The sequence below is a fragment of the Macrobrachium nipponense genome, chromosome 19 (genome assembly GCF_015104395.2).
Source record: "Macrobrachium nipponense isolate FS-2020 chromosome 19, ASM1510439v2, whole genome shotgun sequence".
Classification (NCBI taxonomy): domain Eukaryota; kingdom Metazoa; phylum Arthropoda; class Malacostraca; order Decapoda; family Palaemonidae; genus Macrobrachium; species Macrobrachium nipponense.
In genome coordinates, this window is record NC_061088.1 from 74,179,159 (window position 1) to 74,194,363 (window position 15,205).

The 15,205-nt window shown below is 41.9% G+C and overlaps 1 protein-coding gene across 5 annotated transcripts in view; it reads right to left on the reverse strand.

Moving 5' to 3' along the window:
• Nucleotides 1-2,433: 2,433 nt before the first annotated feature.
• The window catches only part of LOC135218353 (protein phosphatase Mn(2+)-dependent 1K-like), a 28,992-nt gene continuing 16,220 nt past the window's right edge, over nucleotides 2,434-15,205 (reverse strand). For all 5 annotated transcript variants that reach the window (XM_064254609.1, XM_064254619.1, XM_064254592.1 and 2 more), the window contains exons 7-8: nucleotides 8,195-8,329; nucleotides 2,434-7,788 (exon numbers count right to left, since the gene is read on the reverse strand). In XM_064254609.1, the coding sequence (XP_064110679.1) occupies nucleotides 7,648-7,788; nucleotides 8,195-8,329 (276 nt within the window). In that variant the 3' untranslated portion in view covers nucleotides 2,434-7,647. The remainder of the gene's footprint in view (nucleotides 7,789-8,194; nucleotides 8,330-15,205) is intronic.

Here is a 15,205-nt window from a genome sequence, read left to right on the forward strand (position 1 = left end):
CCCAGAAATCAAAATATTGTACCATTACATAGCCACTTTGGTGTTACACAATACAGTAATTGCATTTGGCATCAAAATCTCTAACCCTAATAACATCATTTACATAACCTAACCCCTTATTACATTGTAACTTTATCAAAGAATAGAGAAGGGAGATGAAGATTAAAAAAAAAATCCCAGGTAGAAGAGAAGCTAAGGACAGATGTTTGATATCTCAGCGATTATGGTTTCCCTAAGATGGCAGGATTCTAAAATGGGAAAATGACATTAACCATGTTACCTACTGAAGTAACTCTGTCCCTTACCTACCTGGTCTCTTATTTCCCTTTCAAAAGTTCCGTTTTTCTTTCTTAGTTACATGTGGGCATTTCATTCTGTGGCAATTATGTAAGAAAGTTAACATTCTTCCCGACTTGTTAAATACAATTACCCACACTTTGCAAATGATCAATATGCCAATGTGTTTTACTGCACCTTCTCAACTTGGCATAAAGTTTCTTCATTTCAGCAGGTAAATCATAAAGGAACTGACAGACATGTTGGTAGTCCACGCTACGATTTTCATTGGGTAAATGGCACCAGGAGGTTTAAATAGGAGGCAATTTTTTATTGGATGTAATAGTCAGAGAACTCTCCTATTGGCTGCAAGTCTGGCCAAGTGATGAATTGAAATGAGTTGAATATAGAATTTAGGCCAAAGGCTACACACTGAGACCAATGGGGTCATTTAGCGCTGAAACTGAAACCGACAGTAAAAATCTGAAAGGTGTACCAGGAGGAGAACCAACGCAGCTGCTCTATGAATCAGTTGTTAGGAGCAGGTGGAAAGTAGGATGGAAGAAAGAGAATAAGAAAGAAGGTACGGGAAAAGGAACGAAAGGGGTTACAGCTAAGGACTGAAGGCATGCTGTAAAGAACCTCAAGTAATGCCTACAGTGGACCATTTGAGGTGCACTGATGGTACTATCCCCCTACAGGGCCCGAGTGATGATGCTGATTGGCTGGCACTGGGTGTTTTGGTTTCTGGGCTTTCCCAGTGATAAGGATGCAGTTGTTGCATTATCTTAAAGGGAGCTTTGTTGTTCTGACGTTGGTCAGGAGGAGGAGGGTCTTCTGGGTAACATTAAATGTGAACTTACATCAAAGATTGGAGAGGGGCTCCTTGCACCAGAGGAGGTTTATGTTGCCCACAAGGATTGGGGTTTGTTTGTATAGTGTTTTTACATTGCATGGAACCAGTGGTTATTCAGCAACGGGACCAATTGCTTTATGTGACTTCCAAACCACATCAAGAGTGAACTTCTATCACCAGAAATACACATCTCTGACCCTTAATGGAATGCCCAAGAATTGAACTCACGGCCACCGAGAGGCAGACCAAGACCAAACCGACCATGTCACTGAGGCACCACACAAGGATTGTGGTGTCCCTCACAATCTGCTGGCATTAAGGGGTACAGCCATGTTCCCTTTATTCCGTTTGTATACTGCCCCATAAAGTAGATGAACAGTGATCCTCTCCTGGGACAGTGATCCTCTAGGAGAGGAGAGGCATGGTCTCATTGATAAAAGATTGGTAGTAACCATTTTCAAGTTAGAGAATTTCATAGACTACTCTTCTCCACTTCATGGAATCGTTGCTGATGGTGGGGCTATTCTTCACTGGGCCCCAATGCCAGCAGATCATGAGGCACATAATTGTCAACAGCAAAACGGACCACTGCCAATTCTGCTACAAGAAGACCCACACATTCTTCAGTGGAAACTCACGCCTAACATTACCCAGGGAACCCTACTCCTGACCACCATCAGGAGAACAACAGGGTTCATCCATTATCACAACAGCTGTCTCTCCTTGAGCCCCAAACCCAGTGAACAGAACACGCCAGTACCAGAAAGTCTGCACCTTCATTGCTCAGCCAGACTTGCAGTCCATTGGAGAGCTTCCCGGCCATAACATCAAATAAAAAATAACCACCTTTCTTTGTGAACATATTTTCAGATGTAAATATACCATCTTTATACTCTTGGTGCCATTCATTCTTTGTAAATGGTAGCATGGACTATAGAAACTCTGGAATAGTAAAGGAACTTTGGTCACCTGCCTCTTGATACACCTACTGAAATGCAGGGACAAAGAAACTTATAAGGCAAATCTAGAAGGTGCAATATAAATGCAACAGTATACAAAATGCCATTTTTTCAGATAATGATAATAATTCAATAATAATAATAATAATAAGCAGCGACATATTTGGGTCCTCTGCTTTTTTGCCATATGTGGCCGAGAGGGCAATGTTGGCCTAGTGTCTCACTAGTCAGCTGTTCAAATCCCCATGGAGGAGATTTGCATAACAATGCATTTCAGGCAATAATCTCTGCTTATGAATGCAAGAGACCATCATCTTTAACAGGATAAAAAAAATAAGAGCAACCAATTCGAGCATTTATTTACACTAAATTATACACGTCAAACAGTTTTTTTTTTTTTTATAAATTTTACATCATTTGTGCTTTATATAACTAAGCTTATGTTACCACCAAGTAATAAAACTGCTGAAACTTGGAAAATTAGGTCTAAGAGGACATTTGCTTTGAAAGACTTAGTAAGTACTCATGCAGTTAAAAGAAATTCAAAACTGAAAGGCAAACCACCAAAGGAAATGAACTGTCATTTTGAAAACCTGATCATTATGTGAACTGGCATTTGCTTGCAGTGAAAATAAAAGACAATGAAAAGACTGACTTTTAAAGTAGGTGGGATTTTGCTGTCTCGTACATAAAAACAGCTCTGTTTATAGGGTCATGCACCTTCATCACAGTCCATCTGCACCAGTCATCATTCTCCAGTGTATTTATTTCACCACACCTCAATTACCTTGCTCCTATAATACATTTTAGCACTTTCAGTATTTTGTCAAACAAATTTATTATTAAAAGGATACAATAATCTCAACAAGTGAAGAGGAACTGTGGTTCTATGATCATCTTTGCTGCAATGAATTTCATCTTTGTAAAAAGGAAAGTAATAATGAAGATTACATCCTACATACTGATGAAGTACCATAGATGCATTTTTTGAGTGATATTCATTATCATTGAGAACTACAGATCATAATCTTACTTTCCTAACAGCTGATCTCTTCTTACTGTATTTCCTATTAATGGGGCTTCTGTCAATTCTTGCAAATGAACACCACATTCGCTGGAAGTTTGAATTTTAAGTCAATGGCTTTTGTGGAGTTATTCCATTTGAATAGGGTTTATCTTCTAAACAATAATGATCAATCTTCTCTTTTATTGTGATAATAAAATCAATCTAATGTAATGAGAATAAGAAATGTGTTCATCAGTTTTTTTCAGTTATTCATCTAAATAACAATCCTTTGGTGCTTATTTCTGGTGATGCATAGGAGTGAAATTACTTTACATATCACTTGTTTCAATGGCTCTTTGCTATTTAATTCATGATTAAGAAACGGTAAAATCCTGAATGCCCAATTGCCACCAGTTAGGGAGGAACCAATAACTTTTACCATTCTATTTTTAATTCTATCTAATTCAGAAAGTAAATAAGTTTTTAAGATAAGAAAAATAAAGAACAACTTTGGGATAAACTTGTCTCCACAAACTTATTTGTGTTCCATACCACCTGTCGCCTTCAGCTTTGACCATTTTCATAATCGGACAGATTTTCCAAGAGATCACAGTCTAATGATATACCATCACTATCATTCTCACTAGAATTCAGGATAATATGGAAATCAACAAATAAAAAAATAACTGGAAGGAGAAAGTCTATCAGTTCAACAATTTTGGCTTAAGGTGTTGGAGATGATTACTGCCCAGGATTTGAATTAATCAAGTAATTGTAGTAGTGAACTTGGGAACCTGTATGTTGCCTAAGATGATGATGTACATCTGGCATTACCAGAGGTGATGCTCTATGAGACCTGCAGTTAACCATACTAGAATATAATTATTAAAACCATACAGGAATGCACTTTGGAAAAAATTAAGATCACTGAGCTTTCTAAATACTATGTGGATTCTTCACAGAATTAGACTAAAGTAACATTTCTATAAATATATCTAATAGGTAATGTAAATCCAGAATCTCTTTGTGGAAATTTAAAAGCATACCTGCATCTCCCATCTATCAGAACACATTTTTGTTCAACTACCTTTGACAATATTTTCATTGATAATCTTTAAAATAATCTTTGAATGGTTCATGTCATGAAAAAGTTATCAGTAAACTTATGTAGATTAAAATTTACCTAGGTGGGACCCTGAATCACATAGAGAAATCCCCCACTGGTACATGCAAGAATACAAGTACGTATGATGCATCACTGCTCAACCTGTGAAAATATATCAACTCCATAATCATCCAAGAGTATGTCTTCTGCCCAGTGTTAATGTTATGGACTCTATTTTCACAGGTCACTGACATTTTCTAGCAAAGATTGATTGTTTTAAGGTGAATTAGCACCATTAAGTATTTTGAAGAAAGAGTTCACCCTTTTTCATGATTTTAATTGTAAGCATATACAGTTTGATTTGTATTCATACACAGATACATCCTTAATATCTAAAAAGTTTAATAAGGGTTGTCAAAAGTTGATGAAATCCAACGCATAGAGATGAATTGTATAATCACAAGTTCGACTTTTCCTGATGATAAACTATTGTTCAAGGAGGGCCTACACTTCCCAGCCAGAGGTTACACAAACATACACACACACACACACACACACACACACACACACACACACTAGTTATCCATACAAGCAGCATTTTAGCATAAGTATCTTACAAGAAGAAAATATACATTGCCTAATGTTTGGTTCTTTTGTCAGAGTATAACCTACTCTTATTTAAATAATTAATTAACTCAAAAACTAATTATTCCTGGGCATCTGAAAGATAGGTCTGATAAATTAACTAACTGAGGTCATACTCCCAGTACATGGAAGTCCTCCACTAGCAGGATTCAAGTTAGCTGAGACTAGATGAAATGTGCGAGATTAAAAATGATAAGTAATCATGCCCTCTATTATCTTTTTACCCCTAGTAGAAAGATGTATAAGGAGATGTTGCATATCACAGATGTGGAACTCAAAGACTAGATCTATATAAAGGAAGGAAGGAATAGACAATTTATGTCAAAGGCCAAGTGCTGGGACCTATGAGGTCACTAAGCCCTATTAATAATAATAATAACACTCAGCCCGGAAAGGGAAAAAGAGTAAAAGAGGTTGAAAGGTGTAACAGGAGAAAAATCTCGCAACTACATTATGAAGCAATTGTTAGGGGAGGGTCGAAAGTAAGATGGAAGAAAGATAATATGAACAAAGGTACAGTAAAAGGAATGAAAGGGGTTGCAGCTATTGGCCAGAGGGACGCTGCAAAGAAACCTTAAGTAATGCCTACAGTGCACCGCACGAGGTACACCGATATATCCCACTACCGAGGATATATCAATTGAAGAAAAAGGAGCATTTTAAACTAAACCACTACAGACCTAATGTAAAAGAGAGGGAATCCAATTAAAATGAAAAATGGACACTAATATGGACTGAAAAAAGTCATAAGACGTATTCATGACAGTGTGTTAGTGACATCATACAAGAGGGGATCTAACGTAAACTAATGTAATCACAAGGAAATACCAAAAGCATCAGGGAAAGAAGAAAGGAAAGGAGTCTCTAACACAAAATCTGCCCTTATATTTTTAGATAATCTCTTCATTTACCTAAGATGAGATAAATTCACATTATCACCAAAACCTACCATTCGATTTTCTTTTTAAGAGGTTAAATGATAAATAAGTTCCCTTTAATCTCTTCTGCCTACATTCACATCTGGTCTAACCTTTCTCCACAAGTTTTCTCTCAAGAGTTTCCGGGGTCTCCTTTCCTACTAGTCTTTGTCCTACTACTTCAAATTTTACTGGCCTGCGTACCTGCTTCTCTCATCTGAATGCATAAGTAAAACCTAGTCAGTCTTTGAGACATCATCAAGTTTTCTACCTCTGTATACCACATCTCTCTGGAAACTCTAGAGCTCTGGTATATATGCTAATTCCAGCAAGAAATCTTAACATTTTGTAGTGTTACACCTGTTCAAATATTCTCCTTATCCTTTAAAATTACCAAGTATAACTACATGATAGTTATTATATCATTATTTTTGTTATTATCATGTTATTTTTACTATTATCATTATTATTATTATGAAATATGGAGTAAGTTAAAAAATTCAGTAACTTATTAATTAATTTTTCACAATAAATTGCCATAAAGTGAAAATAAAAAGAAAAAATTAAAAAGGTGTATCATTCAAATCATTCCTGTCAATATGCTTTTCAAACACTTTGCCATAACAACTAAATCTCAAGCTTGATAAAGCACAACTCATTTCCCTGCAAGACCAAAAGGTCCTCTTTAAAACTTCTAGACTGATTCATTGCCAGGTTGTGAACATCAGGCTTTGTCTTCCCCCACAAAAATATATTTTGTATACCCTCAATGTCTCAATCTACACCTTACTAGTCCCTCAATGATTTGTGAAGGTGACAAAATGAATAAGAGAAAAAAAAAAAGTTGATCAAAAGGAAAAATGGAAAAGAAGTGGAAATAACATCATTCTGTAAAAGGAAATATGAAAGTTTCTGTCGTCTACTAACCCTCATACAATCATAACTCTTAAGCAGTTTAGCTGGACAACCAGATCACACATCCATAAACTGGAATGACAAACAGAGACTGGATACTGGACAACAAAATGGGAAGAAACTGTAGAGTAAGAAGGAAAAGTATGACAGAACAAAATACAACTGAGGGACAAAGCGATGCTACTTCACTGAAAATCCAGTAAAATTTCTTTTGATTACGGTACATTGCAAATGAATAGCTTATGGCGATCAAAAACCACTACACATAGCTGAAACAATGGAGGAAGTAAGTTAATTGGTCTTTTTGAAAGAAAGAATTAGGTTTCAGTTAAGGCTGCAATATTTCATCAATCTTGCAATATGTTCTCTTCATTACTTAGCATTAATTAGTACCCTGTTAGTATCATTCTTTACAAATAGCTCTCCTAAGCATTATCCAACATTTAATCAGTGGACTGACAGTTCTTAATAACAGGAAACACCTTCCTGCACTTTAAATAAGATGTAATTATAAGTTTCACTGCTTACTTAATAGATTAACTGTTTTGATAAAATAATTCAATACTATATAGTACACCTACAGTTATTTATCACTAACAAAAATATTTGTAGTTTGTACTGACTAAGTTATCCTTCCTTAAACTCTAGACAACACAAGAGAATTGCAAGGAGTGAATTCCTTGGCACAAATCAATTCCAAAGATACACAAGTCTGGTAATTAGTATTTCCCAGTCTTGAAATAACAACAAAAACTGTGAACGATAACAATACATTTTCTTTTAAAATCATCAAATTCCTTCATGAATAAAACTGATGAATGATAAAAGTGAAAGCTAACTATTAATGAGCAAACCTGTAAGTTTTCACCATGAATACTAAGGACCAAAATGTGTCTCAATAACAAACCCACAAGAGGAACAAATGCGAGAAAATCTCAAAATTAAACGTTTACTAACCAGACTTCAATTCAACCAAATCGACTACTCTTACTCATGTCACGTCCAATACCAAAGGAGAAGAACATTGATGCAGACTTGGTGTATTTTCCCCAAGAGCCAAAGGGAATGACCAAAGCTGTCAGGTTGTCTTCTGATGACATACTAAGAGCCTATAATGAGATGCCAATATTAATTACGTATCAACTTTGGAAGAATGAGGTATGAAAAATAATCTGACTCTGGAGCAATTAAGATCACAGACACCCAACAATAAATTAATGGTTCTTATATATGTAAATTATATCAGTTAAAAAAAATGATGAATAAAAATTTTTCAATTAAAGCAAATATACTGGAAAGAAGAGAGTTCAAGAGAAAAGGAGCAAAATACAGAAATCTATTAAATTCAAAGAAGAGCTACAACTCCAAATCAAAACAATCTTTTAAACACAGTTTCACTATCATACGTTGGTTTGTGTGTGAATGGCAATAGTACAGACTTATGGAATGATGTAGAATCTTAATTTTGTAAGAAATTTCACTCCTTTTTTTTTTTTTTAATCTTATTCAACTTACTTGTTCTGTAAGCAACTGAGCTGCTCGATATGGGTCCGGAGCTTGGTTAACAATGTCACAAGCTTCTTCATTGCGTAACACAAAGTTGATGCCATCCGTTGTTAGGAGCAAGAAAGCATCTTTACCATGTTTCACCTGGAAATATTCTATCATTAACTACACATAGTATTGATTTATCAGATATTTCAGTTGTATATCTTAGTCTTCTTACTATAACATAGAAACAATTTGAAGCTTTTATTAATTTTTTATTTCTACTACAATACTAATGTAACTCATGTAAATTGCAGAATACACAAAATAAAAGTGTGATACTGTTTCCATGCCATTCTAAAGACTGTCATCACAAATTAAAACAACTTTAGGAAATTTTTCAAGTCTTTAAGTATGTATTTGATAATAACAAATGGTCATCCTGATAGAGGAAAATGATATTGTTAGTATACAATAAAGTTTTGTACATGAACTTCCCTGCCAGATATATACTTAGCTGATTGACACCCTTGGTGGAGGGAAAGAGACACATACTTACTTAGAAAGTGGGGACAACACATGTTAAAGGAATACATAATATAAACCTCTGGTTCTTACCTGATTTAGGCAGAAGACTTGATAGTTACTGTCTATTAGTCTGCGTTGCCTAAAGAGTCTCAGCGAGGGCGTGACCTATGGCTGAAGAACTCTTTGGGTCTACCAATGGGAACTGAGTCCACTTACTTGGCAGAATCCAAGCAGGATCTGGTCAATGGGGATCAACCCGCTTACATGCCAGAGCCTATCACTACCAATTGCAAGGAGCCTCAAGCACAACCGATCACCTAACCAAATACTAACATTAGTATACGAAAGAAGGAGCTGCCTCCTGCAACCTCCTTCGTACAACCAAAAAACTCAAACTTAAAACTAACAGGGAAAAAGGATTAAAAAGGATGTGTTTCAGCTCCCTGCCCCAGCACTGAATCCGCCGATACGTAAGGGCCTAGCCCAAAACACCTATCATACGTAATCGATACGTCCCTTAGGTAGTGATTAGAGAAGACTGATTCACACCTCCAAAAAGTGGCCTTCATAAGGTTTTGTAATGACAAATTCTTCTTGAAAGCCAAAGACGTCGCGATGGCCCGTACTTCGTGCGCCTTGACTTTCAGAAGGTTAAACTGTTGCTGATTGCAAGAAGTGTGTGCTTCTCTAATAATATTCCTGATAAAGAATGAGAGTGCATTTTTAGATAAGGGCCTACTGGGGTCCCTTACAGAGCACCAGAGATTGCTCTCATTAGCGGCAAGTCTTTTCTTCCTCTGAAGATAATATTTCAGGCTTCTCACCGGGCAAAGAGATCTCTCCTCTTCTGTCCCAACTAAGGAGGATAAGCTTTTGATTTCGAAGCTCCTGGGCCACGGCGAAGAAGGGTTTTCATTCTTGGCTAGGAAAGCCGGAAGAAAAGAGCAAACCGCGGAGCCTCCTTGGAAACCTACCTCACCTTCTAGAGCCTGCAGCTCGCTGACCCTCTTCGCTGACGCTAACGCACAGAGAAAAAGAGTCTTCATCGAAAGGTCTCTGAACGAAGCAGCATGGGGAGGTTCGAACCTTGAGGACCTCAGGAAGAGCAGCACGACATCAAGATTCCAGCTAGGCACTAAGGAGGAGGTTCTTTTAACCGTTTCAAAAGATCTGATTAAATCATGGAGGTCCTTGTCCTCAGATATGTTTAATCCTCTATGACGAAAAACTGAGGAAAGCATGCTCCTGTATCCCTTGATGGTGGAGACAACCAACCCGCATTTTTCCCTCAGGAAGATAAGGAAATCTGCAATCTGAGTCACAGAGGTACTGGAGGAGGAAACTTTATGAGTCCTGCACCAGCGTCGAAAAACATCCCACTTCGACTGGTAGACTTTAGATGTGGAAGGTCTACGTGCATTGGCAATAGCCCTTGCAGACTTTGCCGAAAAGCCCTTAGCTCTGACGAGACTCTTGATAGTCTGAATCCAGTCAGACTGAGAGCGGGGAGGTTTTTGTGAAACCTGTCGAAGTGGGGCTGTTTGAGCAGATCGACTCTTAGAGGTAGGGATCTTGGGACATCCACCAGCCATTCCAGTACCTCTGTGAACCAGTCGTGGGCGGGCCAGAACGGAGCTATCAACGTCATCCTTGCTCCCTCTGACGCTGCGAATTTCCTTAACGTTTCCCCTATAATCTTGAAAGGCGGGAACGCGTAAAGATCCAGATTCCTCCAATCCATCAGGAATGCATCTATTGCCACTGCTCTTGGGTCTGCAATAGGGGAGCAGTATAGATCTATCCGCGCATTCCTGGAGGTCGCAAATAGATCGAGATGGGGCCTGCCCCACGTCCTCCACAGCTCCTGGCATACGTCCGCGTGCAGAGTCCACTCTGAGGGAAGGACTTGATTCCTTCTGCTTAGCAGATCCGCTCTGACATTTCTTTCTCCCTGTACGAACCTGGTGAGAAGCCTTATGTTCCTTTCCTCTGACCACAAGAGGAGCGATCTCGCTGTCTCGTACAGGGAGAAAGAGTGAGTCCCCCCCTGTTTCCGAATGTAAGCCAGGGCTGTAGTGTTGTCGGAGTTGATCTGAACATATTTCCCTTTTACGAGGGGTTCGAAGGTCTTGAGAGCTAACCAAATCGCTGTTAGCTCCTTCTTGTTGATGTGCCAGGACACCTGATCCCCCATCCAGGTGCCTGACACTTCTCTCGACCCGAGAGTAGCTCCCCAACCTTTGTCCGAAGCGTCTGCATACAACACTAGGTTGGGGTTCCGAACCTGCAAGGAAAGGCCTTCCTTGAACAATAGAGGGTCTAGCCACCAACGTAGATCCTCCTTTATCTCTTGCGAAATCTTGAACGCAAAGTCCAGACCTTGAGATTTCCGATCCCAGTTCCTCGTCAGGAAGAACTGTAGGGGTCTGAGGTGCAACCTTCCTAGAGAAACGAATTGCTCCAGAGAGGAGAGTGTCCCCAACAGACTCATCCACTCCCTCGCTGTGCATACATCTTTCTCTAGAAAGATTGCTACCTTCTCCAAACCTCGGGTTATCCTCTCTGAGAAGCCATCAGAATCCCAAGATAGATACGCTCTTGACTGGGGATTAGCTGTGACTTCTCGAAATTCACTAGCAAACCCAGAGAAGCTGCTAGATCCAACGTCACTCGTAAGTCCTCCAGACATTTCTCCTTGGATTTGGCCCTGATAAGCCAATCGTCCAAGTAGAGGGAAATCCTCACTCCCTCGAGATGAAGCCACTGGGCAACGTTCTTCATCAGTCCTGTGAATACTTGGGGGGCCGTGGAAAGGCCGAAGCATAGGGCCCTGAACTGAAAAACGTTCCCTCCCCACATGAATCTGAGATATTTGCGAGAAGAAGGATGGATCGGCACATGGAAGTAAGCGTCCTGAAGGTCCAGCGACACCATCCAGTCCCCTGGACGAAGAGCTGCTAAGACTGATGACGTCGTCTCCATAGCGAACTTCCTCTTCTTCACAAAGACATTCAGGGCGCTTACGTCCAGAACCGGTCTCCATCCTCCTGAGTTCTTGGGAACTAGGAACAGACGGTTGTAGAACCCCGCTGAAAGAGGGTCCTGAACCATCTCTATTGCCTCTTTCTCTAACATCAGCTCTACCGCTAGAGCGAGGGCTTGATTCATTAGTGGGTCTTTGTATTTGGCCACCAGTGCCCTTGGAGTGGTGGTCAAGGGTGGTCTCGAAATAAAGGGAATGAGGTATCCCCTCTTGATGATCGCGAGGGACCAGTTGTCCGCCCCCTTTCGTGCCCAGACATCTGCAAAGTTCAGAAGTCTGGCACCCACAGTTGTCTGGAGGACACCCGAACTACTTCTTGGCCCTAATAGACCGGGAGAAGGTCCTTCCTCTTCTAGGTGGTCTCGAACCTCTGGAGGAAGAAGAGCGAGACGAAGGTCCTCCTCGAAAGGGTTCTTGCCTACTTTGAGCCTCTTTCTTCGTCTTCTGCTGAAACGAAGGTTTCGGAATTCTAGCCGAACGAGCTAGCATATCCTGCGTCGCTTTTGCTGATAACGAGCTGGAGATATCGTTAATAGTCTTCTTGGGGAAGAGTTGCGGGGAAAGCTGTGAATACAGCAAGGAAGCTCTCTGTGCGTGAGAAACCGCCTTTGTAAGAAAAGAGCAGAAAACGGCCCTCTTCTTTACCACTCCTGCACCAAAAAGTGAAGCAATTTCCCCGGAACCGTCTCTCACTGCCTTGTCCATGCAAGACAGAACTGCGTGGAGGTCTTCAGGCGAAAGAGTGTCTTGCTCTTGAGTCCTCTTAGCCAACACTCCCAGGGTCCAGTCAAGAAAGTTAAAAACTTCTAAGACTCGGAACATTCCCTTCAGAAGGTGATCCAACTCGCTCATACCCCACGTCGTCTTCGCAGAATTCAGCGCCGAGCGACGTGCGGAATCGACCAACGAAGAGAAGTCCGAGTCTGCAGAAGAGGGAAGAGTTAGACCCAAGGGCTCTCCTGACTCGTACCAGAACCCCATCTTACCCGTCAGCTTGGACGGGGGAAAAGAAAAAACTGTCTTGCCCTTCTCTTCTTTTGAAAGCAACCAGTCGTCAAAGTTCTTCATAGCCTTCTTCATAGACACTGTAGGCTTCATCTTAACGACTGAAGACTTCTTAGCCGTATTGGTCGTTGAAAATAAGGACGGAGGAGACGGAGGAGCAACGGCCGAAAGAGACTCCCCAAAATCTTGCAAGAGGAGGTCTGTAAGTCTCTTATACGAAGAAACCGAAGCATCCTTGGGCAAATCTTCCTCCGAATCAGCAACAAATTCTTCCGAAGAATGACGTCTAGAAGCTCTACTGCCCGGAGGAGAGCTAATCCTTGGAGAGCGCCTGTTCGGAGAGCGCCTACTAGGCGAGCGCCTACTAGGCGAGCGCCTACTGGAAGAAAAACCACTGGGAGAGCGCTTACACGGGGAGCGCCTACCAGGAGAGCGCCTACTTTGAGAGCGCCTCCCAGGAGAGAGCCTACTAGGAGAGCGCCTAGTTGGAGAGCGCCTACTAGGAGAGCGCCTACTTTGAGAGCGCCTCCCAGGAGAGAGCCTACTTGGTGAGCGCCTGCTAGGAGAGCGCCTACTTGGGGAGCGCCTACTAGGAGAGCGCCTACAAGTGGAGGCCCGTCTGTCGGAAACAGATTCTAACTCCACAGAAGAGCGTCTGGATAAGGGAGAGCGCCTATCAGGCTCTCTGCGCCTGCTAGGCTCTTGGCGCCTGCCATCCTCAATACGCCTGCCAGGCTCTTGACGCCTGCCACGGGGAGAGAAAACATCCACAGATGAATCCCTGTCAGAAGCGCGGCGCTTACAAGGCTCTGAGCGCCTATCCAATCGGGAGTGATCTAACGGAGGAGAAAACTTCCGTTGCCGCCTACCAGGCTCTTGGCGCCTACTAGGCTCTTGGCGCCTACTAGGCTCTTGACGCCTACTAGGCTCCGAGCGTCCGTCAAAAGGAGAGTGGCCACCAGGCGAAGAACTCTTCCTTCGCTCCTGACGAAAAACGAGGCTCTTGACGTCTGTCAAGCTCTTGACGCCTAACTGAAGAGGAGCGGAAATCCTGAGGAGAGAGCCTGTCTGGCTCCTTACGCCTTACATGCTCACAACTCTTGCTGGGAAGAGAGGAGAGCCTACTCGGAGAAAGATTCCGAGCTCCAGCCTGCACTTCTGACCTCCTACTAACAGGCTCAAAAGCTCTTCTAGCCAAAGGAGATTTAGCCAAAGGAACGTTCTTAGACTTCTTCACCGGAAGTGAGGCGTCCTTCCGACGATGAGAAGTCCCTGCAATAGACTCCGCTAAAGCCGCAATCTGCGCCTGCAGACCCGCCAGGATACGCGCAGGAGATCTCTTAAACTCCTCTACAGGGGACGAAGTCCGAGAGCGAACAGGAGAAGCGTAACCGGACGAAATCTTGGTTCTCTTGCGTTCCACTTCTGGCTCTTCCACGAAGGATTCGGGGCTGGAAGGAAGGGCGCAAGGATCCTTCCAGGGCCTTTTGAGAGGGCGAGACGACTCCGAAGATGACGAGAAGCACTGGCGCAATAACTCCTTCTTGGTTCGATCCAAGGCAGCCTGGGAACGAGCAACAGGAACTGCCGAGGGGACGCCTGACCGGTGGGGGTTCTCCCTAACCTTCCTGCGGCTTTCGACTTTCCTCCTCCATGGGTCTGGGAGTCTGGAAGAGGTCTAGGCCTGGAAGCGTTAGTGAGCCGGTCAGACGCACCCTCCACTGCACTAGGGGCACTGCACTGATCACTTGCACTATCATCACTCTTACCTGTCGAGAGCGAGCGAGGCTCTCCTTACTCCTGATCGAGGCTCTCCCAGAAGCAACTTCCGAAAACGAATCTTCGGGTTCAAAGCTGGGCGCAGGGGCTGAAACTGGAGAAGGAACTACTTCTACTACAGGATTCTCAGCGTCAACTTCACTCACCCTCGATCTACTGGAACTCTTTGAAGAAGCCTTGCGCACCCTATCCTTCTCTAACTTTCTCACATAAGAAGAGAGAGCCTTCCAACCATCCTCATCCAAATTCTCACACTCTTTGCAAGGGTTAATAAAAGAGCATTCATTCCCTCTACACGACTCACATACCGAGTGAGGATCTAATGCAGCTTTAGGAAGCCTAACTTTACATTCCTTCTCTGAACAAACCCTAAATAAACTAGGTTTCTTAACTTCAGAATCATCCATGATTATAGATATGTAAGAGAAATCCAAAAGAAAAATCCAAAAAACAGTCCAAAAAGCGTATGCCAAGCCAACAAACAAAGGGTACTTCACCAAAATCCAAATCGTCGGCAACGAGAACGAATTTTAACTATCGTAAGGACTGAACAACAGGTGTTGTCCAGCCGGCGACAGAAAATAATCTGACAAGAAAGGGGGACTGGTTCTTACACCCGCCTCCCAGCGGCGGGTAAGGTAGATCACCTGACCTACCTGTAGCGTGTGCCGCGAGTTTTGAAT